Source organism: Schistocerca gregaria, chromosome 2 (assembly GCF_023897955.1).
Source record: "Schistocerca gregaria isolate iqSchGreg1 chromosome 2, iqSchGreg1.2, whole genome shotgun sequence".
NCBI lineage: Eukaryota > Metazoa > Arthropoda > Insecta > Orthoptera > Acrididae > Schistocerca > Schistocerca gregaria.
The window spans coordinates 773,236,798-773,260,526 of NC_064921.1; the positions used below are offsets into that span (position 1 = coordinate 773,236,798).

The following is a 23,729-nucleotide window of genomic DNA, read 5'->3' on the forward strand; positions in this document are numbered from 1 at the left end:
TTCCCACAATGAAGATACTGATTAGTTATGGATACTTCTTGAATTTCTCGAGACATATAGATATTAACACATATCATCAACAAAGGAATCTATCAGTAGCGCATATGCACGCAAGAGAGACCCGTAGGAAATTTTCAGGATATGTAACTACAACCTATCTGATAGGTGTGAAGTACGTGACTTTTGACAACTTATTATGGTCCAGAGAAAGTAAACATGAATGTGTCACATATGATACATTCGATGACGCTGCTTCAGATGACTGTCTCTCAGGATTCGTTCTGGCCACTATTGTTTTGATTTTTCCAGTACAGAGGCTAACCCGAAAATATGCAGCACTCCTGTTTACTTAATTGCATAAAATATAGGCAGCAATTTAAATTTTCTTTCGTAGCTTATGTTGCGGACTGGTTGCAATGTAGAAGAGGAATTAGGAGATTATGGAAATGTGAGCAGGAATTGAATACACAATTTATGCTTCCATGTTATCGTTTAATGTTGTCGTATTTACCACATGACAGGTACAGGAGAATTTGTCACAGCAGTATACAGGTGGAATATACAGGAATGTTCTAGCTAGCGCTACACGAACTACTCGTAATCTGAATACTAACTACGTTTCTTGGTTCTACACTAAAACGAACTGTAAAATACACTATCGATTAACACAATAACAGATCGATAAAAGTCTGACGTTACAAATCAGTGAACAGACAGTTATCTTCGAAATAAAAATATTTTGGTTTTTTTTTTTCCTGAGAGAAAAATAATTTGTTCTCGTCTTTGTATACGAGTGTGGTCCCTAGAAGCGTCGGCTGGGGTCTGCACTACAGCGAGGCTGGAGGCGGCGTCGGGGGGCGGAGAGGCGGCGTCGGGGGCGGCTCAGGCAGCGGACAGCGCGGAGGCGGTGCCTCCCCCGGCCAGCTGCCACAGGCTCCTGTCAAAAGCAGAGGCAGAGTCAGTTATCAAAAAAACTTAGCGTTTCGTCGATCTCGAGATAATTAAAGACGGAGCACTTAGCTCAGACTGGCTAGAGCGTAGGAATCATGCCAGTATTCATTTGGAGTGATTTAGAAAAAAACGTGAAGCTGGACGGCTGGGCATGAACTGGCACTCGCTCTTTTTTTTAATACACTTAAGAATGCTAGAAGGAATAGTTATGTAGTGCAGTGTACGCTTCTAAGAAATTCCCTGAAAGGCTGAAACTGCTTATCGAGCTCCGAACCCTGAGCCTTGCCTTGCGCGGGTGATCCTCTTGTAGGGAAGAGCACTATATAAGCGTGTTCATCGAGCGAAGTGGCGCGGTGATATGCCACTGGACCCGCATTCGCAAAGTCCATGGTTCGAATATACTGTCTGGCCATCCAGCTTTTGATTTTCTTTTCACATTTACAAGCCTGTGCTCCGTCTCTAATGATCTGATATAAGGTGGGCGTTAACCGTGATGACTCTTCCTTAGTCTTTAAGACTAATTGATCATATCTGCAATCTATCCCTTAATGACCCCGATGTTGACGGGAAAGTAGATTATAATCTTCAAACACTTTAAACCAGGATAATTAGTGTATAGTATTCACACGATATGTAGTTCGAAATGAAAACAGCGGGTTAACTGTATTTCAAAGTGAGTCAGTGATATATTACAAATCAAGAAGTTACAATCGTACAGCAAAGACTCGTATATTTCCTAAAGTTACTTTGTGTCACAAATACGTATCAGCAACGTATCTAGGAAAACATTGGCCTCAGTTTGGGAATATACAAGCAGATGTTAACTGTATGATAGAATAGGTACACAAGACTAACGCTAGTATTAAATGGCACCAGTTTTCACCATAGCCAATGACTTGTAACGAACTTGAAAATATTTTAGAACAAGGATCTCTGATTTCAAAACATAATACCACCCTTTACGCCTAACAGCAAGAAAACTGGTTCAGGGAAAGAGAGAACATTCGTGGAAATGTGACTTCGATATTGACTAATTTGTCATGAACGTCATTGAACACCGCTCTTTTCCGACAACTTGGCATTCCTAGCCTGTATGCTAAACGGAGTACTAATGGTCATGCGGCAGTGCAGTTCTGAGCGCGCCTCCCTCTGTAATCGGGGACTGAAATCGATTCAGCGTCAGCCACTGACGGCGCCAGGTGGGCGTGGCTTTGTCGCGTGGGCGTGGTCATCGCCGCAGGTTTGCGCATGCCACGCCCATTTCATCAGCTAACAACGAAACAGGTAAACTGCAACTCAGAAACAGAGCTTCGAGAACGAGTTTGAATCAGTCACTTTCCCTGCAACAATTCATATAGGAAACGTTCGACATAAGATCAAGTTCGTTCCCCATCATTTTCAAGGCCAACCACATAACGGTAACTGTTTCATGTCGAATGAGAACACCCTCACAAAAAATGGTGCTTCGAAGAAAGAAGATCGAGACAGAGACAGCTGAGCTGAGAGAGACATAGGTTCCCTTTGTGGAATGAATATGAAGGCATCATGAATGGGATACAATCCGAGAATGAAAATCGGTGTAAGTACGAGTATTCTAAAGGGGAGTAAGTAACTGGGGTTACTTCCATGCGTCACATAAACATCCGAAGTTCGTATGGCGGAAGGCCTTTACTTTTCAGCAGCCGGCGAAGTGATCCACATACACGGTGAAAACTATTTAAACCGACAAACTCTGGGAGGTTGTAGGGGACATAAAAATAATTATTTTTCCCTACTGTCATTTTTTCCTATGAGGAGTATTTAAACCAGTGGAGGCCGTATTACGATCTTCAGTTGTTAGAGGGCGTATAACGCTCTTCAGTTGTAGGCAACTGCTGTCCACCAGTGTAGTAGTGCATTGTCTCTGTTTACTAATGGAGCGTTGTGCCTGAAGTGAATACACTGATATGGTTGGTGCGTACTACGTAGCGCACCACAACGGACGAGCTGCACAGCGGGTTTATCAACAACAATATCCTAATCGCCGTATCCCGCATCATACGACCTTTGCTGCTGTGTACTAACGTCTGCGTGAGACTGGGCCATTTAGCAGATTGCCTAGACAGGGACGCCGACGCACGGTAAGAACGTTGCAATTTGAGGAAGTTGTCTTGCAGCATGCGGAGCGGGATATTTCAATCAGCACTCGTGCAATTGCACGTAACATGGCGACGAATCACACGAATGTAAGAACAGTCCTTCGAGAGCAATTGTTACGTCCATTTCACTTACAGCGTGTCCACAACCTGGAACCAGTTGAGTATCCCCTAGAGCACAGTTTTCGCAGTGGTACCTGGGACACTGTGAAATGCATCCTACATTTCCATCCTCTGCGTTGTATACCGATGAAGCAACGTTCTAGCGTGATGGAGTCTTCAACATGCACAATTCGCATGTTTGGAGTGAGGATAACCCACATGCCACAGTTACTAGCGCCCATCAAGTGCCGTTCTTCGATAATGTGTGGGTCGGTGTTGTTGGGGACTGTTTAACTGGGCCGTTTCTGCTACCTAGGCCATTAAACGGCAGGCACTACTACAATTTTCTCGCCAGAGCATTACCAAAATTGCTGGAAAACGTCCCGCTCCCTACAAGACAATGCATGTGGTTCCAACATGACGGGGCGCCGACACATTTCAGTCGTAGTGTGCGTCGATTCCTGGACTGACGGTTCCGAGAAACGTGGATTGGCAGAGGTGGTCCTGTACCATGGCCTGCTCGATTCCCAGATATGTCCCCTCTGGACTTTTTTGTTGGTTTAATTAATATGTCACCAGAGAAATCTTCCTTTACCGGTTTAAATACTCCTCACAGGAAAAAATGACACTAGGAAAAAATATTTGTTTTGATGTCCCCTACAACATCCCAGAGTTTGTCGGTTTAAATACTTGTCATCCTGTATACAGCATAGTTTTGACCAGTTTGACTGGAAGGTGAGCAATGTTGCAACGAACCGCTCCTTACACATAAGAAGGAACGTCAGGAGCGAAAATGACGCTATGTTTCAGCAAAGATTCTCGTCATCAGTGTAGGTTGAAGCCAGTGCTATGAGAGTTTCGTCGTATTATTGTTATTATTATTTCATTATTCTTGTTACGTCCCCTCCACGTGGTCTCCTCAAATTTATTCGCACTGTGAATAGAGAACGAAGTGCCTTTGCAACTAGGACTATTTTAAAATGAGTGCTACCGTCTCTGGCTAACCTCTACACTACTTGGTCAAAAGTATGGGAACACCCTCACGTATTACGTAATTGCTCCCTCAATGTCAAGACAGGTGGACCGCCAGTACAAAAGATGGCGGAGACTACTCTGTTGTCAGTAGAGAAGCAGTAAGAGCGGAATGAATCGGTGAGAAGAGCTTAGCTACTTCAAACATGGATCAGTATCGGATGTCACGTTAGTAACAAATCCATCAGGAACATTTCAACCATTGGTGACGCGACTGTGAAGTCGGAACGCGGAGGAACAACCTCAGGTAAACCAAGGTCAGGAAGACTTCTTGTACGCACCGACAGAGTCTGTCGAGCATTGTGGAACGTGGTTGTAAAAAACGCACGAAATCAGCGAAAAGAATCATTCGTAAGTTCCAAATTTCCACTAGCAGTCCAGCTCGCACAATGGCTGACCGTAGCGAATTTAAAAGAAGGGGGGTACAGTGGTGGGGCAGTTCCTCATTTCTGTAGTCTGTGCTAACCGGCGCTTGAGGTGACGTAAAGAGCCATTTGGCAATGGGTGACGGGAAATCACTGACTTCGAGTGATGAGTCACGCTATCTGCTGTAGAAATTCCATGGAAGGCTTTTGGTTTGGCGAATGCTTAGAGAACGTTACATGCCATCATCTGCAGTGTCAGCAGTGAAATATCTACCAGATGGAAATACGATACGGGAGGTATTTTTCGTGCTTACGATGCGTTCCTCTCGGTGCGCTTAAGAAATCACTGTATGAGGAAACATATGAACGAATTTCACAGCAATGGGTACTGTGCCGAGGAGGACTCTTTGTGTGAGCATGACAATGGTCCTTGTCACATGTTACATCTTTGGGGCAGTGCTCTGTGGACAATAATATTACTGAAATGGAATAGCCTGTCCAAAGTCTCGATCAGAATCCAACCGAACACCTTCGGATCAGTTATAACGCCTAGTTCGTTCCAAATCCCAGGGTCCGATATTACTACCTTCCCTGGTTTCGTATCTTGAGGGAGAATGGGCTGCCATTCCTCTACACACATTTAGACGCCTCGCTCAAGGTGTTCCTAACAGAGTTCAAGCTATGATAACGGCGAATCGCCGCTAATAGGTGTCGGGATTCTTCTGGTCAGTTAGAATACATCCTCACTTCGCTAGCCACAGTACGGCCAGTGCTGAAGGATCCACGGGGTGGATGTTGTACTACTAGTGGCTGTAATATTCTCGGTAGCTCTATGTATGCAGCCGGATTCCCCCACTTTTAACGTCGTAGCAATTCGCGTCCTGTAGGACGGAGGAAACAATATGTGCCTAACCTAAGCCTGTGTGAATTTTGAATGTAACATTCTTTGCGATACTGATCGCTTCTCTTGTGGGACCTGTATTTGCCGCGTCTAGCTATAAATGTAGTCGATCCACGTTAAATCTGCTCGTCAGTAAGACCTTGTTTGTCTTTATTGTTGCCACTTACTTAATACCTACTTATTTTCTATTTTTTTTACCATCTAGACTGTAAATTGATCAGGAACTGCAATCCACAAGGCACAAGAGGACTGAAAAATCGTGGACAACTGGGAACACTGGCTGCGAATCGTAACACCATCTTCCATATCTAAGGAAAAAGTATAGTGCAGAGAGAGAGAGTCTCCTGAAAATAACACTGATGTGGAGCGTTTAGTGAAGTTCAATAACGGAGATTGCAAGATATTAGACCCTATTGTTCCTTTTCGTTTAATAGTTTTACGAGCCGTGCTTCTCTTAGACATGATTATTTTCCCTTGCAAGTATCGTGCATACTTCCCTCACTGCACAACTACCAAACATATGAAACGCTTATTTCAATAGTGGTAAAAGTCCATTCCCTCCACTTTTCTGTCCATAATGCTTCTGAAATTAATGACCCAAATAAACAAAGAAAGGTTCATTTCTAGCAAGAAGCCATATGCTTGAATATTTCTGGTATCTCAACTGCAGATTTTTCAGCGCTCATTTAACTTTAGGACTCTGTATCTCAATATGAACAAAAATGGACTTTAACCACTATTTAAATAAGCCCTTCATATTATGTGTGAAACTTTCAATCGTCTCGAAGTAGAACTGGGTGCCGCTGCAGTTAATAATGTGAAGTAATGGGACAAGGGGTTATAACTGGAGCATAGCGAACTATTGCTGTCTATAACAGTCTATACTACAAATTTCGGTGGAAGTACCTGCCAACTCCGTCCCAGTTCATCTTTCCAAATGAAGTCTCACCCGCGGATTCGTCCTGAAACACCAGAGAAAGTGTCAGACTACGGCAGTGCAGATGAAAAGCAGCAGAAGAGAAAAAAGCGCCAATCTTGCTTATCTTACCACACTCCAGTGTCTCTGCACCCCTTTCTGCGAGTGGTCCATCCATTGAATCAGGATTAACACTATAGAGGCGATCCAGAGGTTAATGTCGAGCGGTAAGCGTCCCCAGCTGAAGGACTCAGTCTTTGGTAGGAATATGGCGGCTGCCCCTGTATTATCAGCGGTACTCCTGGTGTCAGAAACTGCTGATCCGTCAATGTCGCCCGCCTGGTTCTGTCGACCAGCTGGTAAATAGCTCATAACAGACCTAGCAAGTAACCGCCATTCAGTGGATTCTCGAGCAAGACGATCACCACTTCCTTCTCGTCGACGACCCAGGGAGGCAGATCTAACTGTAGACCATCTTTCAGAGTCATCTCTAGAAAGTCGCACCACATTCCGTTCCTGGCGACGATCTTGTGCCAAAGACCTAGCAAGTAACCTCCTTGCAAAGGATTCTCGAGACAGCCGCTCAGCACTTCGTTCTTGACGACGATCCAGGGAGACAGACCTAGAAGTGGGTCGTCTTTCAGAGTCATCCCTAGAAAGTCGCTCCACTTTTCTTTCCTGGCGACGATCTTGTTCCAAAGACCCATCATGGAACCTCCTTTCAGAGGATTCTTGAGACAGACGTTCAGCACTTCGTTGTTGTTGACGATACAGGGAGGCAGATCTAGAAGTGAGTCGTCTTTCAGAGTCAGCCCTAGAAAGTCGCTCCACATTCCGTTCCTCGCGACGATCTTGTTCCAAAGACGTAGCAAGTAACCTCCTTTCAGAGGATTTTCGAGACAGGCGCTCAGCACTTCGTTCTTGTGGACGATCCAGGGAGACAGACCTAGAAGTGGGGCGTCTTTCAGAGTCATCCCTAGAAAGTCGCTCCACTTTACGTTCCTGGCGACGATCTTGCTCCAAAGACCCAGCATGGAACCTCCTGTCAGAGGATTCTCGAAGCAGACGTTCAGCACTTTGTTGTTGTTGACGGTTCAAGGAGGCAGACATAGAAGTGGGTCGTCTTTCAGAATCATCCCTAGAAAGTCGCTCCACATTCCGTTCCTGGCGACGATCTTGTGCAAAAGACCTAGCAAGTAACCTCCTTTCAGAGGATTCTCGAGATAGGCGATCAGCGCTCCGTTCTTGTCGACGATCAAGGGAGACAGACCTAGAAGTGGGTCGTCTTTCAGAGTCATTCCTAGAAAGTCGCTCCACTTTCCGTTCCTGGCGACGATCTTGTTCCAAAGACCTAGCAAGTAACCTCCTTTCAGAGGATTCTCGAGATAGGCGATCAGCGCTCCATTCTTGTCGTCGATCAAGGGAGACAGACCTGGAAGTGGATCGTCTTTCAGAGTCATCTCTAGAAAGTCGCTTCACTTTCCGTTCCTGCCGACGATCTTGTGCCAAAGACCTAGCAAGTAACCTCCTTTCAGAGGATTTTCGAGATAGGCGATCAGAGCTCCCTTCTTGTCGACGATCAAGAGAGACAGACCTAGAAGTGGATCGTCTTTCAGAGTCATCCCTAGAAAGTCGCTCCACATTCCGTTCCTGGCGACGATCTTGTGCCAAAGACCTAGCAAGAAACCTTCTTTCAGATGATTCTCGAGATAGGCGATCAGCGCTCCTTTCTTGTCGACGATCAAGGGAGACAGACCTAGAAGTAGATCGTCTTTCAGAGTCATCTCTAGAAAGACGCTCCACTTTACGTTCCTGGCGACGATCTTGCTCCAAAGACCCAGCATGGAACTTGCTTTCAGAGGTTTCTCGATACAGGCGCTCAGCACTTCGTTCTTGACGACGATCCGGGGAGACAGACCTAAAAGTGGGTCGTCTTTCAGAGTCAGCCCTAGAAAGTCGCTCCACATTCCGTTCCTGGCGACGATCTTGTGCCAAAGACCTATCATGTAACCTCCTTTCAGAGGATTTTCGAGATAAGCGATCAGCGCTCCCTTCTTGTCGACGATCAAGGGAGACAGACCTAGAAGTGGGTCGTCTTTCAGAGTCATCCCTAGAAAGTCGCTCCCCTTTACCTTCCTGTTGACGATCTTGTTCCAAAGACCCAACATGGAACCTCCTTTCAGAGGATTCTCGAGACAGACGTTCAGCACTTCGTTGTTGTTGACGATACAGGGAGGCAGACCAAGAAGTGAGTCGTCTTTCTGAGTCAGCCCTAGAAAGTCGCTCCACATTCCGTTCCTGGCGACGATCTTGTGCCAAAGACCTAGCAAGAAACCTTCTTTCAGATGATTCTCGAGATAGGCGATCAGCGCTCCTTTCTTGTCGACGATCAAGGGAGACAGACCTAGAAGTAGATCGTCTTTCAGAGTCATCTCTAGAAAGACGCTCCACTTTACGTTCCTGGCGACGATCTTGCTCCAAAGACCCAGCATGGAACTTCCTTTCAGAGGTTTCTCGATACAGGCGCTCAGCACTTCGTTCTTGACGACGATCCAGGGAGACAGACCTAGAAGTGGGTCGTCTTTCAGAGTCAGCCCTAGAAAGTCGCTCCACATTCCGTTCCTGGCGACGATCTTGTGCCAAAGACCTAGCATGTAACCTCCTTTCAGAGGATTTTCGAGATAGGCGATCAGCGCTTCCTTCTTGTCGACGATCAAGGGAGACAGACCTAGAAGTAGATCGTCTTTCAGAGTCATCTCTAGAAAGTCGCTCCACTTTACGTTCCTGCCGACGATCTTGTGCCAAAGACCTAGCAAGTAACCTCCTTTCAGAGGATTCTCGAGATAGACGATCAGCGCTCCCTTCTTGTCGACGATCAAGCGAGACAGACCTAGAAGTGGATCGTCTTTGAGAGTCATCCCTAGAAAGTCGCTCCAAATTCCGTTCCTGGCGACGATCTTGTGACAAAGACCTAGCAAGTAAACTCCTTTCAGAGGATTCTCGAGACAGGCGCTCAGCACTTAGTTCTTGCCGACGATCCAGGGAGACAGATCTAACAGTGGAACGTCTTTCAGAGGATTTCGTTGGAAGTCCTTCCACATTCCGTTCCTGGCGACGATCTTGTGACAAAGACCTAGCAAGATATTTCCTTTCAGATGATTCTCGAGATAGGCGATCAGCGCTCCTTTCTTGTCGACGATCAAGGGAGACAGACCTAGAATTAGATTGTCTTTCAGAGTCATCTCTAGAAAGACGCTCCACTTTACGTTCCTTTCGACGATCTTGCTCCAAAGACCCAGCATGTAACCTCCTTTCAGAGGTTTCTCGATACAGGCGCTCAGCACTTCGTTCTTGACGACGATCGAGGGAGACAGACCTAGAAGTGGGTCGTCTTTCAGAGTCATCCCTAGAAACTCGCTCCACTTTCCTTTCCTGTTGACGATCTTGTTCCAAAGATCCAGCATGGAACCTCCTTTCAGAGGTTTCTCGATACAGGCGCTCAGCACTTCGTACTTGACGACGATCCAGGGAGACAGACCTAGAAGTGGGTCGTCTTTCAGAGTCATCCCTAGAAAGTCGCTCCACTTTCCGTTCCTGTTGACGATCTTGTTCCAAAGATCCAGCATGGAACCTCCTTCCAGAGAATTCTCGAGACAGACGTTCAGCAATTCGTTGTTGTTGGCGATACAGGGAGGCAGACCTAGAAGTGAGTCGTCTTTCAGAGTCAGCCCTAGAAAGTCGCTCCACATACCGTTCCTGGCGACGATCTTGTGCCAAAGACCTAGCAAGAAACCTTCTTTCAGAGGATTCTCGAGATAGGCGATCAGGGCTCCCTTCTTGTCGACGATCAAGGGAGACAGACCTAGAAGTAGATCGTCTTTCAGAGTCATCTCTTGAAAGTCGCTCCACTTTACGTTCCTGGCGACGATCTTGCTCCAAAGACCCAGCATGGAACCTCCTTTCAGAGGATTCTCGAAGCAGACGTTCAGCACTTCGTTGTTGTTGACGGTTCAGGGAGGCAGACCTGGAAGTGGATCGTCTTTCAGAATCATCCATTGAAAGTCGCTCCACATTCCGTTCCTGGCGACGATCTTGTGCCAAATACTTAGCAAGTAACATCCTTTCAGAGGATTCTCGAGATAGGCGATCAGCGCTCCGTTCTTGTCGACGATCCAGGGAGACAGACCTAGAAGTGGGTCGTCTTTCAGAGTCATCCCTAGAAAGTCGCTCCACTTTCCGTTCCTGCCGACGATCTTGTGCCAAAGACGTCCCAAGTAACTGCCTTTCAGAGGATTCTCGAGACAGGCGCTCAGTACTTCGTTCTTGTCGACGCTCCAGGGATACAGATCTAACAGTGGAACGTCTTTCAGAGGATTTCGTAGGAAGTCGTTCCGTAGTCTGGTCTTGGCGACGATCTTGTTCCAAAGACCTAGCAAGTAATCTCCTTTCAGAGGATTCTCGAGATAGGCGATCAGCGCTCCGTTCTTGTCGACGATCCAGGGAGACAGACCTAGAAGTGGGTCGTCTTTCAGAGTCATCCCTAGAAAGTCGCTCCACTTTCCGTTGCTGTTGACGATCTTGTTCCAAAGATCCAGCATGGAACCTCCTGTCAGAGGATTCTCGAGACAGACGTTCAGTACTTCGTTGTTGTTGACGATACAGGGAGGCAGACCTAGAAGTGAGTCGTCTTTCAGAGTCAGCCCTAGAAAGTCGCTCCACATTCCGTTCCTGGCGACGATCTTGTGCCAAAGACCTAGCAAGAAACCTTCTTTCAGAGGATTCTCGAGATATGTGATCAGCGCCCCCTTCTTGTCGACAATCAAGGGATACAGACCTAGAAGTGGATCGTCTTTCAGAGTCATCTCTTGAAAGTCGCTCCACTTTACGTTCCTGGCGACGATCTTGCTCCAAAGACCCAGCATGGAACCTCCTTTCAGAGGATTCTCGAAGCAGACGTTCAGCACTTCGCTGTTGTTGACGGTTCAGGGAGGCAGACCTGGAAGTGGATCGTCTTTCAGAATCATCCATTGAAAGTCGCTCCACATTCCGTTCCTGGCGACGATCTTGTGCCAAATACTTAGCAAGTAACATCCTTTCAGAGGATTCTCGAGATAGGCGATCAGCGCTCCGTTCTTGTCGACGATCCAGGGAGACAGACCTAGAAGTGGGTCGTCTTTCAGAGTCATCCCTAGAAAGTCGCTCCACTTTCCGTTCCTGCCGACGATCTTGTGCCAAAGACGTCCCAAGTAACTGCCTTTCAGAGGATTCTCGAGACAGGCGCTCAGTACTTCGTTCTTGTCGACGCTCCAGGGATACAGATCTAACAGTGGAACGTCTTTCAGAGGATTTCGTAGGAAGTCGTTCCGTAGTCTGGTCTTGGCGACGATCTTGTTCCAAAGACCTAGCAAGTAACCTCCTTTCAGAGGATTCTCGAGATAGGCGATCAGCGCTCCGTTCTTGTCGACGATCCAGGGAGACAGACCTAGAAGTGGGTCGTCTTTCAGAGTCATCCCTAGAAAGTCGCTCCACTTTCCGTTGCTGTTGACGATCTTGTTCCAAAGATCCAGCATGGAACCTCCTGTCAGAGGATTCTCGAGACAGACGTTCAGTACTTCGTTGTTGTTGACGATACAGGGAGGCAGACCTAGAAGTGAGTCGTCTTTCAGAGTCAGCCCTAGAAAGTCGCTCCACATTCCGTTCCTGGCGACGATCTTGTGCCAAAGACCTAGCAAGAAACCTTCTTTCAGAGGATTCTCGAGATATGTGATCAGCGCCCCCTTCTTGTCGACAATCAAGGGATACAGACCTAGAAGTGGATCGTCTTTCAGAGTCATCTCTTGAAAGTCGCTCCACTTTACGTTCCTGGCGACGATCTTGCTCCAAAGACCCAGCATGGAACCTCCTTTCAGAGGATTCTCGAAGCAGACGTTCAGCACTTCGTTGTTGTTGACGGTTCAGGGAGGCAGACCTGGAAGTGGATCGTCTTTCAGAATCATCCTTTGAAAGTCGCTCCACATTCCGTTCCTGGCGACGTTCTTGTGCCAAAGACCTAGCAAGTAACATCCTTTCAGAGGATTCTCGAGATAGGCGATCAGCGCTCCGTTCTTTTCGACGATCAAGGGAGACAGACCTTGAAGTGGATCGTCTTTCAGAGTCATCCTTAGAAAGTTGCTCCACTTTCCGTTCGTGCCGACGATCTTGTGCCAAAGACGTCCCAAGTAACTGCCTTTCAGGAGATTCTTGAGACAGGCGCTCAGTACTTCGTTCTTGTCGACGCTCCATGGATACAGATCTAACAGTGGAACGTCTTTCAGAGGATTTCGTAGGTAGTCGTTCCGTAGTCTGGTCTTGGCGACGATCTTGTTCCAAAGACCTAGCAAGTAACCTCCTTTCAGAGGATTCTCGAGATAGGCGATCAGCGCTCCGTTCTTGTCGGCGATCAAGGGAGACAGACCTAGAAGTGGATCGTCTTTCAGAGTCATCCCTAGAATGTCGCTCCACATTCCGTTCCTGGCGACGATCTTGTGCCAAAGACCTAGTAGGTAACCGCCTCTCAGAGGATTCTAGAGACAGACGTTCCGCACTTCGTTCTCGCCGACCATCCTGGGAGACTACTCTAGCATTAGATCGTCTTTCTGAGGCATCCCTAGAAACCGGTTCCATATTGCGTTCCTGGCGACGGTCTTGTGCAGATATCGTTGCAAGTGACCTTCTTTCAGAGTATTTTCGAGACATGCTATCAGCACTTCGATCCAATGAAACAGTTCGAGTTGAGGAGTGCCTTTTTCGATTATCGATGGAAAGTTGTTCCATATTCCGTTCCTGGCCACGATGCAATGACAGAGACCTCACACGTGAGTGCCTACCAGAAGATCCACGAGACAGACGTTCAGAACTTTCTTCTTGTTGACGATTCAGGGAGGCAGATCTAACAGTGGATCGTCTTTCAGATGTATCCCTGGAAAGTCGTTCCATATTCCGGTCCTGGCGACGATCCTGTACCAAAGACATCGCAAGTAATCTCCTTTCAGATGATTCTCGAGATAGGCGCTCAGCACTTCGTTCTTCCCGACGATCCAGCGAGACAGATCTAAAAGTGGTTTGTCTTTCTCGACGATGGTCCAAAGAGAGAGACATGGTGTTTTTGTGCGTATTTGAGGTTGTAGACCTTACCAGTTGTTTGCTCTTGAGAGAAAGAGAAGTTACAGGTACAAGTCTCTCAATAGAATTCCTATACAGCTGATCTGTATCTCGTTCGAGCCGTCGATCTGTTGAAGAATGTTTCAGCCATGACTGTCTCCCAGTCCTGACATCTCGACGATTACTCACTGAGTTCATTTGTCTTACGACTCGTATCCCAGCAGATGGCCCTGAAAGCTGCTCTAACACATCAGCCTTCCTGTCGCTCGCACGTTTAGCTCGTCGTTCCGAGACTGTCGTCTTCACTGTTGACTGCCTTGCAGGAGCTTTTCTGGATGACTGTTGTGAGGCTGGCAATGTTTTCTGGCGTGGTGTGTTCGCTTGTCGATCTGAGGGGATGTGCCCAGAAGGGTGTCTTTCAAGCGAACGCAAGGTTGCCGTTGGTAACTCCTTGACATCTGTCTTCATCTCTACTTCATGAAGCGGCTCAGATATCATATGCCAGTTGTCTATCAGTCCGCTCACTGTGGCCTCATGAAAGAGTCTTGGGGTGATCACAGTGAGTGTGGGAACCGGCCACGTGGCACACGAAGACTGGTTTGCTTCAAGGAGTTTGAGGCACATGCTGTTGTTGCCGATGTACATCCCGCTGTCATAGTCCTTATCTGCGCTAGTGAGGCTGCGTTGTAGCTGGCATGAGTTGCAGTATTTTCCTGTCCAAGGGTCGTCAGGTGACCTGAAACACAACATCAGTCATCTATGAATGTGGTAAGTAAGGACATGTACTAAGATTTGACGAGTTGACGGTAAGTTTGAGACCGTATAGCATCAACCTTGCAACGCTTCAAACGTACTGGGAAGAGCTGAAACAATTACAAGCTCATAAGAATCAATTATAAACTATATGAGTTCAACGTGTAGAAAATATGTTAGTGAGGCAGGGAAGTAGACCAGACCTGCGTCTACTGATTGGTCTGGTACTGTGATCAACATGAGTGTTGCTTTTAGATGGTTTCTCATATTGTCTGGAGAGCTGATGATTAGAATCCCACAGAAGAACACGTGAACAGACTTCACACGATTCTGAGAGGGATAGTAAGGTGCGTGTCAGAGTCGTTAAGACACTGGATTGTGGGTAAAGTTGCTGTCCGGTCTCCAGTATTTGGGTTTTGCGTGCTTTCCCTAAACTACTCAAAGCTAATGCCTTCATGATTCCTTTCAAAACCACATGGCCGACTTCCTCCTCATGTTTTCTGAGCATCTTCAGAGATGTTTTCGACGATGGACCTTTCTTCTCGTATGGGGACATCGTACACAAAATCGTCACACAATAAATCTGACAACATATCTTGCTTAAACAATGAGAATACGTCTCTATACAATGAACATCGTGACCTGGCGATTCATTTTCGATTCATTTTCTGCGTAAGGAATAATAAAATTCATTGCTCGAATCAAGTTCATTTTGAGAACGTCTGGCATTCCTGATGAGAGTTTCGCAATTTGTGAAAGTCGCTGTCAGATTCATCCTGAAACACCAAAGGAAGTGTTTGCCTAAGGCAGTCCATATGCAAAGAAGTGGAAGACAAATAACTAAACTCACCTATCTTACCACTCCACATTGGTAATCTGCAAATGGTCCATCCCCTGATAAAGGAGTAGCATAAAGAGATGACCCAAGGGTTAGTGCCGAGCGGTAAGTGTCCTCAGCTGAAGGACTGTGGTAGGAATACGGCGGCTGGCCCTGTATGATCAGTGGCACTCCTGGTGTCTGAAACTGCTGATCCGCCATTGTCACCCATCTGGTTTTGTCGACCAGTAGGTACATAACTCCTAGCTAAAGCAGTAACTGTTCTTCGGACCATAAATAAGTAGGAACGCTTGAGTCGCCTTCCAGAGACTGACGCTGGATCGTTCGCCCAGCGACGCTGTAGTCAATCTCCGGAAACTGGGAAGGAGGGTGACAGAGTCCTTAGGAAGCCAATCCAAGTGTGGTCGTTCGAAAAGAGTGATTGAGTCAGATCCATTCACTGGTCACCTGCATGAGATTCCTTTCGACACATTAATTGTTGTCCTTTGAATACGTGTGAAATGAGTAAAGGTCGGACAACTGGACAAGCAATGATGAGTATGCTGTATGGGACGACTCTGCAGTGGCTAGTAGACTGCACAGTGTGTTACTAAATTCGCCACATAAACGTTTAGGCCGTGTGGGGCACACCAGATGCCTTAAACAGGAGCCTATGCCCAGACCTGTGGGCGTACTTGATGTAACGACGGAACATCGCCGTTTAACGTCCCGTCGACCAAAAAATCATTAGAGACGAAGCACGAGCTCGGACTGGGGAAAGAAATCGGCCGAGTCATTTCGAAGAAACAATCTCAGTGTTTGCCCTGGCGATTTAGAAAAACCACGGAAACGCTACATCTGGATGGCTGGCCAGTATTCGACCTAACGCTCTCCCGAAAACGAGTTCAGCGTCTTAACCACTGCCCCACCACGCTCGTTATGTTCCGTGCGCTCATTGTAGATTATCAGTCAAGGTTATGTTAGTTTTCCAAAGTCCTTTCGGAGTGCTATTAAGAAAGGACATACCTGTTCACCTGCACCTACTGCATGCAAGATGCTGTGTTCGCCTGCGGACGTGGGTTCCTGTTCAGATTACTGCCTACCTAGCACGTTACCAATGGCGTTGATTTTGGGGAGTCATGTGGCCGATGCCCTTCCTGAACTAATATCTACAATAGACGTGATCCACTTACGGTGCAATCACATACTTCTACAAAGACTTGATCCGTCGCATCGTCTTTTGTGCCAACATGGCGTGTATGTCCGCTCCAGTGAAATTCCATCACTCTCTCGAAATCCTCGTTATTACACACTCTGCAGTGCCTTCCGCATCCGTCTACCCTCCCCTGCACGAATCCTTTACCGGTTCACCTCTTTCCAGGCTGACGTGGAGATTGGCGCATCTGACTAGTGCGCAGATGAGCCGGGTTCGAATTCCTGCCTTGGTACAAATTTTTATTCATCTCTTCAGTCTGCATATATATACCACAGGTGTTTGAAAATTGGAAACGTCTCTGGAACCATATAGTTTCATTTGATTAAAGCACCTATGCCTGGGCTTCAGGCAGGATCCCACCTTTCGTTCGCTGCTGAGATGATATTCCAATAAACTGCGGAGCCTCTACATTGCTGTCAGAGTTTAGAGGCAACACCAAGTGGGCTGAGGCGTGAATGGGAATTTGGATTGAATAGGGAGGCGTGCTAGGGCAGTGCGTGCAGTCGTGCAAAGCCACTGCGCCAGGGCGGCGTAGTGATTAGCGCATCCGGCCAGACAGCAGGAGACTTGCGTTCGAAACACGGCCTTGATACAAATTTTTATTCGACGCTTCAGTCTACAAACACACATCATCTCTTTCTCCTCCCTACTCACACGCACTGAACACCTTCGTACATGCTATACATCCTGCAAGCGTGACTGGAACAATACCTTTGTTTCCTGTCTCTCATATCCAATTGCACAAAGCTGATGCGCCTAAACCATCAAATCCCACCAAACATTCATCTGCACACTCTCCAAATCGTCTCCCTGTGCATTTCTAACAGACTTCCTCCCTCAATCATTGAATTTCGCGACGACATTTAGCTTCCTTTCCAGATCCAACACACTCCCTATCGTCTTTCTTCTTCACAGCCTGGCCTCCATCTCAGTTACAGCTATTCCAAACCCTATGCCTCCCCAACACTGACCCTCCCGCATTACAAGCGTTCTCAGACATTAGCGCTACTGCTCCAGTGACAATTCACACGTCACACTACCAGAATCATTCAATCTCTCCCTTGCCAGTAAATGCCCATGTCATTTCAGTGCAGCGTAGGGTACCGTCAGTTTTTTTTTTCAATATCTCCTCTATAAAACATCAAAGTGAAATCATTTTAATACATCTAAAAAACTGTGCAAATATTTTATTTTTTATGTCTTAAACCTGTTGTTTTAGTGCAAATACTTACAACTGAGGAGTAGTACAGCGTACTGCTGGCGGAACACTCTGGGACGTAAGGGATTGCGGAATGAAAGAACAACAAAGGAAAAGGAAACAGAATACTACACTGATGTTCAACACTTAATGGTGAAAGTAACATTCGCATGATGTGTCGCTGCCAACTAACAAAGCACGATGAACTGCTGCAGTGTAGTACAGAAGGTAACTGAAAGAAATAAGCAGTGAGACGAATAGAAATGACGTTTTATTCAAAGGCAATAATGACACTGGAATCATCGCGTTCATGGTCCCCTAGACATTACAAAAGGCAGGGCATGGTTCTTAATAGGCTGTGTGATGACCACGGTCGACAATGCCACGTCCAGAATCACAACACGGAGTGAATCTACTCTCATCAGAGAAGATGGTTCAAATGGCTCTGAGCACTATGGGACTTAACATTGGAGGTCATCAGTCCCCTAGAACTTAGAACTACTTAAACCTAACTAACGTAAGGACATCACACACATCCATGCCCGAGGCAGGATTCGAACCTGCGACCGTAGTGGTCGCACTGCTCCAGACTGAAGAACCTAGAACCGCTCGGCCACACCGGCCGGCATCAGAGAAGAGTAAGCGACACCACTCCTTTTGGTCCAGTCGCTATGGTCTTGGCACCATCCCAAATCTTTGAACTCATAGGTCACCGATATCTCTGACACTGTACTCGTCCCACGTATGTGTGTTTTCAGGCGTACGTTCGGCCGTGGCGTCATTTCTATGGGTGCCAATGCTCGGCTGCATCGAACCGCACAGGTGGATGAATTTAATGTCCTGCCCTTGCTCCAGTTCCCATGTGGTACGCAATGGGGAGACATATTGCAGCATGTCCAAGTGCACCATCAGTTGTCAAGGTGCTGGTGAAGGAGTGGGATACCAAACCACAAGAACTCCTTACCAACCACGTGCCCACCGTGGGAACAGGTTGCAGACCATACATTGCCATCCCTAGAGATCACACAATCCACTAAAAGCCGTGTCTTGCCCTTTGTATTGTCCGGGGAACGTTCAATAAAAGTTTAGTTTCTGTTCGTCACTCTGCATATTTCTTTCAGTTAGGTTCTGTGATACTGTAGCAGCTCGTTGTAGGAGGGCTGTTCGGAGAGTAAGGTCCGATAGGTCGCGAAATGGAAACGACCGTGAAATTCCAACGAAGCTCTGCACAAATAGGCCGGGTAGTGTCTCTAGTATCCCTGTCGCTCTTTTCGTTTCTGAGCACACGGTAGACATGTAAAGTTGCCTAGAACAATAGTGTCTTCCGCCAAGTATGGGTGCCCGTTGCGAGATTTCGCCTAATTTCATGCAACCCCACGTAACATACTGTCATGCTTTTCGCTCTTAATGGCAGATCTCGGCCACACACTGCAGGAGCAAGGAGTACACCCCTGCAGCATTTTCGATGGGAAGCGTCCCGATCATCAGCCGACTTGGATCTCTCTGATGTTCATCTGTGCTCACATGAACCGCTGACTATCTATGTACAGACAAAGAACTGCATAGCACCGCAGAGAAGTGGTGGAAAGCACAGACGGCTGCCTTTTGTGACGAGGGTATTGGGAAGTTGGTACAATGTCGTGAAAAATGTCTAAGTCGGAGCTGCGAATTTGTAGAGAAATAGCTGGAAGGTGTAGGTAACTGTTGCAGAGAAAATATTTTTGAATTTCACATTGGTTTCCATTTCGCAACCGATCGGACTTTAATTTCTGAATGACCATCGTAAACAAGGTCCAAGTTTCATAGAGGTATATTACTTGACAGTGACACATCGTGCAAAAGTTACTTTCGTCCGAAAGTTTTGCAGACAGGTGTATTACTCGTATTCGCGTGTGACGCTGTTCAGCGCGATCCACCGGGCAAGCAGCTACGATGACGGCTCGGCGCCGCACGGCTACCATCCGTACGCAGCTGCTGCCCGAGGCACTGGCTCCCCTCACTGTGCATCCGCACCTAACTGAGCCCTAAGGAACTCCCGCGGGCGAGACTACAAGTGTCTGGGAGTGGGACGCGGCGGTACTCACGTGTCCCTGCGGCGGTAGAGGTCATTCCTGCGGCCCCCGGGCTGCGTCCCGCCCCCGGGCCGGGGGCAGGGGGCGGCGCCGGCGTCGGCCCAGGCGAGCGACGGCACGGCGCAGCCCAGCAGCAGCAGCAGCGCGGCCGCCCCCAAGCGTCGGCAGCGCATCCTGAACATGGGCGGATCGTACTCTCCAAGTACCTGTACAAACTTCTGGGGCCAGTCCTCTAGTGGCAAATAAAACTAACAAATTCATACGAATATATTTAATTTTGCAGTGATTTAATAAGCCCAATCAGGTGACGGACATCAGGATTACATCTGAGCGGGAACAATACATATCGAACACTGTTACACAATATTGCTTACCAAGTTTCTCAGTTTGCATGTGTACGTGTGGTTCAGTGACAAATACATTTGATATACAGGGTGTTTAAAAAAGAGTGACTTGAGTTCAAAACTCTATATTCATTGATAAAAACATGCTACAAATGAGGAGCAACGGCTGCCAACAGGGAATTCTTTCCTCTCTTTTATCAACTATATTACTGACTGCATTGGAAAAATTTTGGTCTAGCATGGGATTCAAACAGTTTTCAGGCCTACCAGAAAAAATAAAAGAATACATGAGAACTCTAGAAGGTCTACGTCATCCACTAGCGACAGTTGGTGATTACAAAATCCCGTGCAGTTATGGGTCATTATATTTAGGAAGGACAAAAGGAGTGTTGTATTGTATGTTAACCGGGGACCTAGAAACGACGGAGAGGCTCCGTCCCCGCCGCAGCCGCAGTGGTCCACAACCCCACGACGACTACCGCAGTCCACTTCACCCCTTCGCAGCCCCATACCGAACCCAGGGTTATTGTGCGGTTCGGCCCCCGGTGGACCCCCAGGGAACGTCTCACACCAGACGAATGTAACCCCTATGTTTGTGTGGTGGAGTAATGGTGGTGTACGCGTACGAGGGGAACCAGTCCGAATTCGCCAAGGCAGATGGAAAACCTCCTAAAAACCATCCACAGACTGGCCGGTTCACCGGACATCGACACAAATCCGCCGGGTGGATTCATGCAGGGGACCAGGCGCTCCTTCCCGCCCGGAAAGCCGTACGTTAGACCGCACGGCCAACCGGGCGGGCAAAGGAGTGTTAGTACTTGCTTAGCGGCACACAGAACCTGCTTCTCAATGTGGAGACCATATCGAGCTTAGCGCTTTCAAGAGACATGCGTATCATTTCAGGATGACCTACGGCTGCAGTGATCTCGTGCAGCATTAGAGGTGCCACGGATGACTGCTGGAAGCGCCCTAAGTATCAGTGACAAAACGGTCACAGACGCTGGGTTGAGAGCTGGAGAGACATTTGATTGAGGGCTGAAGCTATCGGGCGGCAGCAACTGAAAGTGGATCCCGAGGAACTTCTGGCGAGATGTTGATGAACTGGAAGAGTGTGAATGGTGAAGGACATGTATTGGTTTGAACCACCTGCCTATTACAGTCTTCATTTAAACTATGGCGTCCAACTACCTCCTACAGCCTCTGACTGAACCCAGGAAACAGATGCTTCATCTAGAGTGAAGTATTTGTAGGTGGGATTGGAAGTGTCAATGCTGGGTCGAAGTGGCACTGTGATACAGTGATCTCAGTCGAAGGGGATGGTAGAGGAACTGGTGGTGAGAGGTTGATGTACTTGGAACAGTGTTAACTGTTAAGGGTCTTTGTTAGTTGTAAGACAATGAGGGAGTTGCAGACTCTCATAGCCATTGCCAGCTTCTGGGGCTAAATTCTAGTGGCAAGATATATTTCCATCGACGGAATTACAATGGGCGATCTCAGGATCAGGCGTAATTGAGAAGTGGTGAACACGACACAAGGTGAGATCAGAGGGACTAGTGATGAGTGACTGGTGAAGTTGGACGGGGAAGGGTACGAGTTGTCCGTGCAGGACTGAGGATGTCCTCACCTGTTGCAGAGAGGTTCGGCCGACCGGAGCGTTCTCAGAGAGACGGTGCGGCTGGCGGTGTCCTCTGGAGTGAGCGTCCTCAGGAGCGAGTCTTCCTCGGGCTCCGCTGGACTGGTGCCGACCTGGGCACAGCGGCCACCATTTATACCCGCCCCGTGACGTCAGCGGCGGCAGGGCCTGGTGAATTCAGGGGCGCGTGGGCGGCTCCGGGTCCGCCGGAATAAAATATGGGCGTCGCGGGGTGTCTGCGGCCGATAGCGGCCACAAAGGGCGCATCTGCGCCGCCTAACTCGATGATTGCCGGCGGCGGCGCCCAGGCGTAACCGCGTTACCGCCTTATCTGCGGGACACATGCGCCCCGGCCCCGTGACGTCACCGCGTCCCGCCGCCCTCCCAGGAGCCCAGCACTGGCTGCGGCGCGGCGCAGTCTGCCGAAGGCGCTGCGGCTCTCAAGTCCGGCCGCTCGCATTCATGTAGGTGCTCATACGTGACACAAAACACACACATATCTCCCTAGAGTAACTCTTCACTGTCTTAATAGTTTCGAACTGTATTCAAACATTATGAATCACCTCGAAGGGAACGATCTATTGACACGTAATCAGCATGGCTTCAGAAAACATCGCTCTTGTGCAACGCAGCTAGCTCTTTATTCGCACGAAGTAATGGCCGCTATCGACAGGGGATCTCAAGTTGATTCCGTATTTCTAGATTTCCGGAAAGCTTTTGACACCGTTTCTCACAAGCGACTTCTAATCAAGCTGCGGAGCTATGGCGTACCGTCTCAGTTGTGCGACTGGATTCGTGATTTCGTGTCAGGAAGGTCGCAGTTCGTAGTGATAGACGGCAAATCATCGAGTAAAACTGAAGTGATATCAGGTGTTCCCCAGGGAAGCGTCTTGGGACCTCTACTGTTCCTGATCTATATAAATGACCTGGGTGACAATCTGAGCAGTTCTCTTAGACTGTTCGCAGATGATGCTGTAATTTACCGTCTAGTAAGGTCATCCGAAGACCAGTATCAGCTGCAAAGCGATTTAGAAAAGATTGCTGTATGGTGTGTCAGGTGGCAGTTGACGCTAAATAACGAAAAGTGTGAGATGATCCACATGAGTTCCAAAAGAAATCCGTTGGAATTCGATTACTCGATAAATAGTACAATTCTCAAGGCTGTCAATTCAAGTAAGTACCTGGGTGTTAAAATTACGAACAACTTCAGTTGGAAGGACCACATAGATAATATTGTCGGGAAGGCGAGCCAAAGGTTGCGTTTCATTGGCAGGACACTTAGAAGATGCAACAAGTCCACTAAAGAGACAGCTTACACTACACTCGTTCGTCCTCTGTTAGAATATTGCTGCGCGGTGTGGGATCCTTACCAGGTGGGATTGACGGAGGACATCGAAAAGGTACAAATAAGGGCAGCTCGTTTTGTATTATCGCGATATAGGGGAGAGAGTGTGGCAGATATGATACACGAGTTGGGATGGAAGTCATTACAGCAAAGACGTTTTTCGTCGCGGCGAGGTCTATTTACGAAATTTCAGTCACCAACTTTCTCTTCCGAATGCGAAAATATTTTGTTGAGCCCAACCTACATAGGTAGGAATGATCATCAAAATAAAATAAGAGAAATCAGAGCTCGAACAGAAAGGTTTAGGTGTTCGTTTTTCCCGCTCGCTGTTCGGGAGTGGAATAGTAGAGAGATAGTATGATTGTGGTTCGATGAACCCTCTGCCAAGCACTTAAATGTGAATTGCAGAGTAGTCATGTAGATGTAGATGTAGATGAACTCGTTATCATCACCATCAGTTTCCTGCAGTTTTAGCTTTTATTTACGTCTTCACTTTAGGTAGCCCACCGTTTCCAATTTCGTCCTGTTGTATGTGCTGCCGTCCAGAAAATCGTCCACGATCTTAAATTTCTTCTTCTCTCGCCTTCTCTTCCCTTCTACATATTATTTCGTTTTAATAAGCCTGCCCTACTTTCGCAATAATTCTTTCCATCTGTGGGTTTGGAAGTGTCGATGCCGGGACCCGTGGCACTGTGATACGGTGATCTCAACTGAAGGGGATGGCAGAGGATCTGGTGGTGACACTGGACGAATGTCAACTGTTAAGGCTTTATATTAGTTGTACAGTAATGAGGAACTTCGCATCTATT

The 23,729-nt window shown here is 47.5% G+C and overlaps 1 protein-coding gene across 1 annotated transcript; it reads right to left on the reverse strand.

The window, feature by feature from the left end:
• Nucleotides 1-477: 477 nt before the first annotated feature.
• On the reverse strand, nucleotides 478-21,919 carry LOC126335968 (trichohyalin-like). The gene is made up of 9 exons (XM_049999445.1): nucleotides 21,857-21,919; nucleotides 21,567-21,688; nucleotides 19,611-19,772; nucleotides 12,776-14,278; nucleotides 11,561-12,127; nucleotides 9,617-9,778; nucleotides 6,535-7,348; nucleotides 6,393-6,448; nucleotides 478-937 (listed from the first exon to the last, which is right to left on the reverse strand). Exons 1-9 carry the CDS (start codon nucleotides 21,917-21,919, stop codon nucleotides 883-885), a joined length of 3,504 nt encoding a protein of 1,167 aa, XP_049855402.1. The 3' UTR covers nucleotides 478-882.
• Between the last annotated feature and the right edge of the window lie 1,810 nt (nucleotides 21,920-23,729).

What these genes read in the sequence shown, in the direction of transcription:
- LOC126335968 (XM_049999445.1), bottom strand. Translation starts at nt 21,919, where the DNA reads ATGTGTCCCGCAGATAAGGCGGTAACGCGGTTACGCCTGGGCGCCGCC. An exon ending in GCCGAACCTCTCTGCAACAG is followed by an intron (nt 19,773 to 21,566) that starts GTGAGGACATCC and finishes GCCCATGTTCAG; the next exon opens with GATGCGCTGCCGACGCTTGG. An exon ending in GAAAGACGACCCACTTCTAG is followed by an intron (nt 9,779 to 11,560) that starts GTCTGTCTCCCT and finishes ACCCACTTCTAG; the next exon opens with GTCTGTCTCCCTCGATCGTC.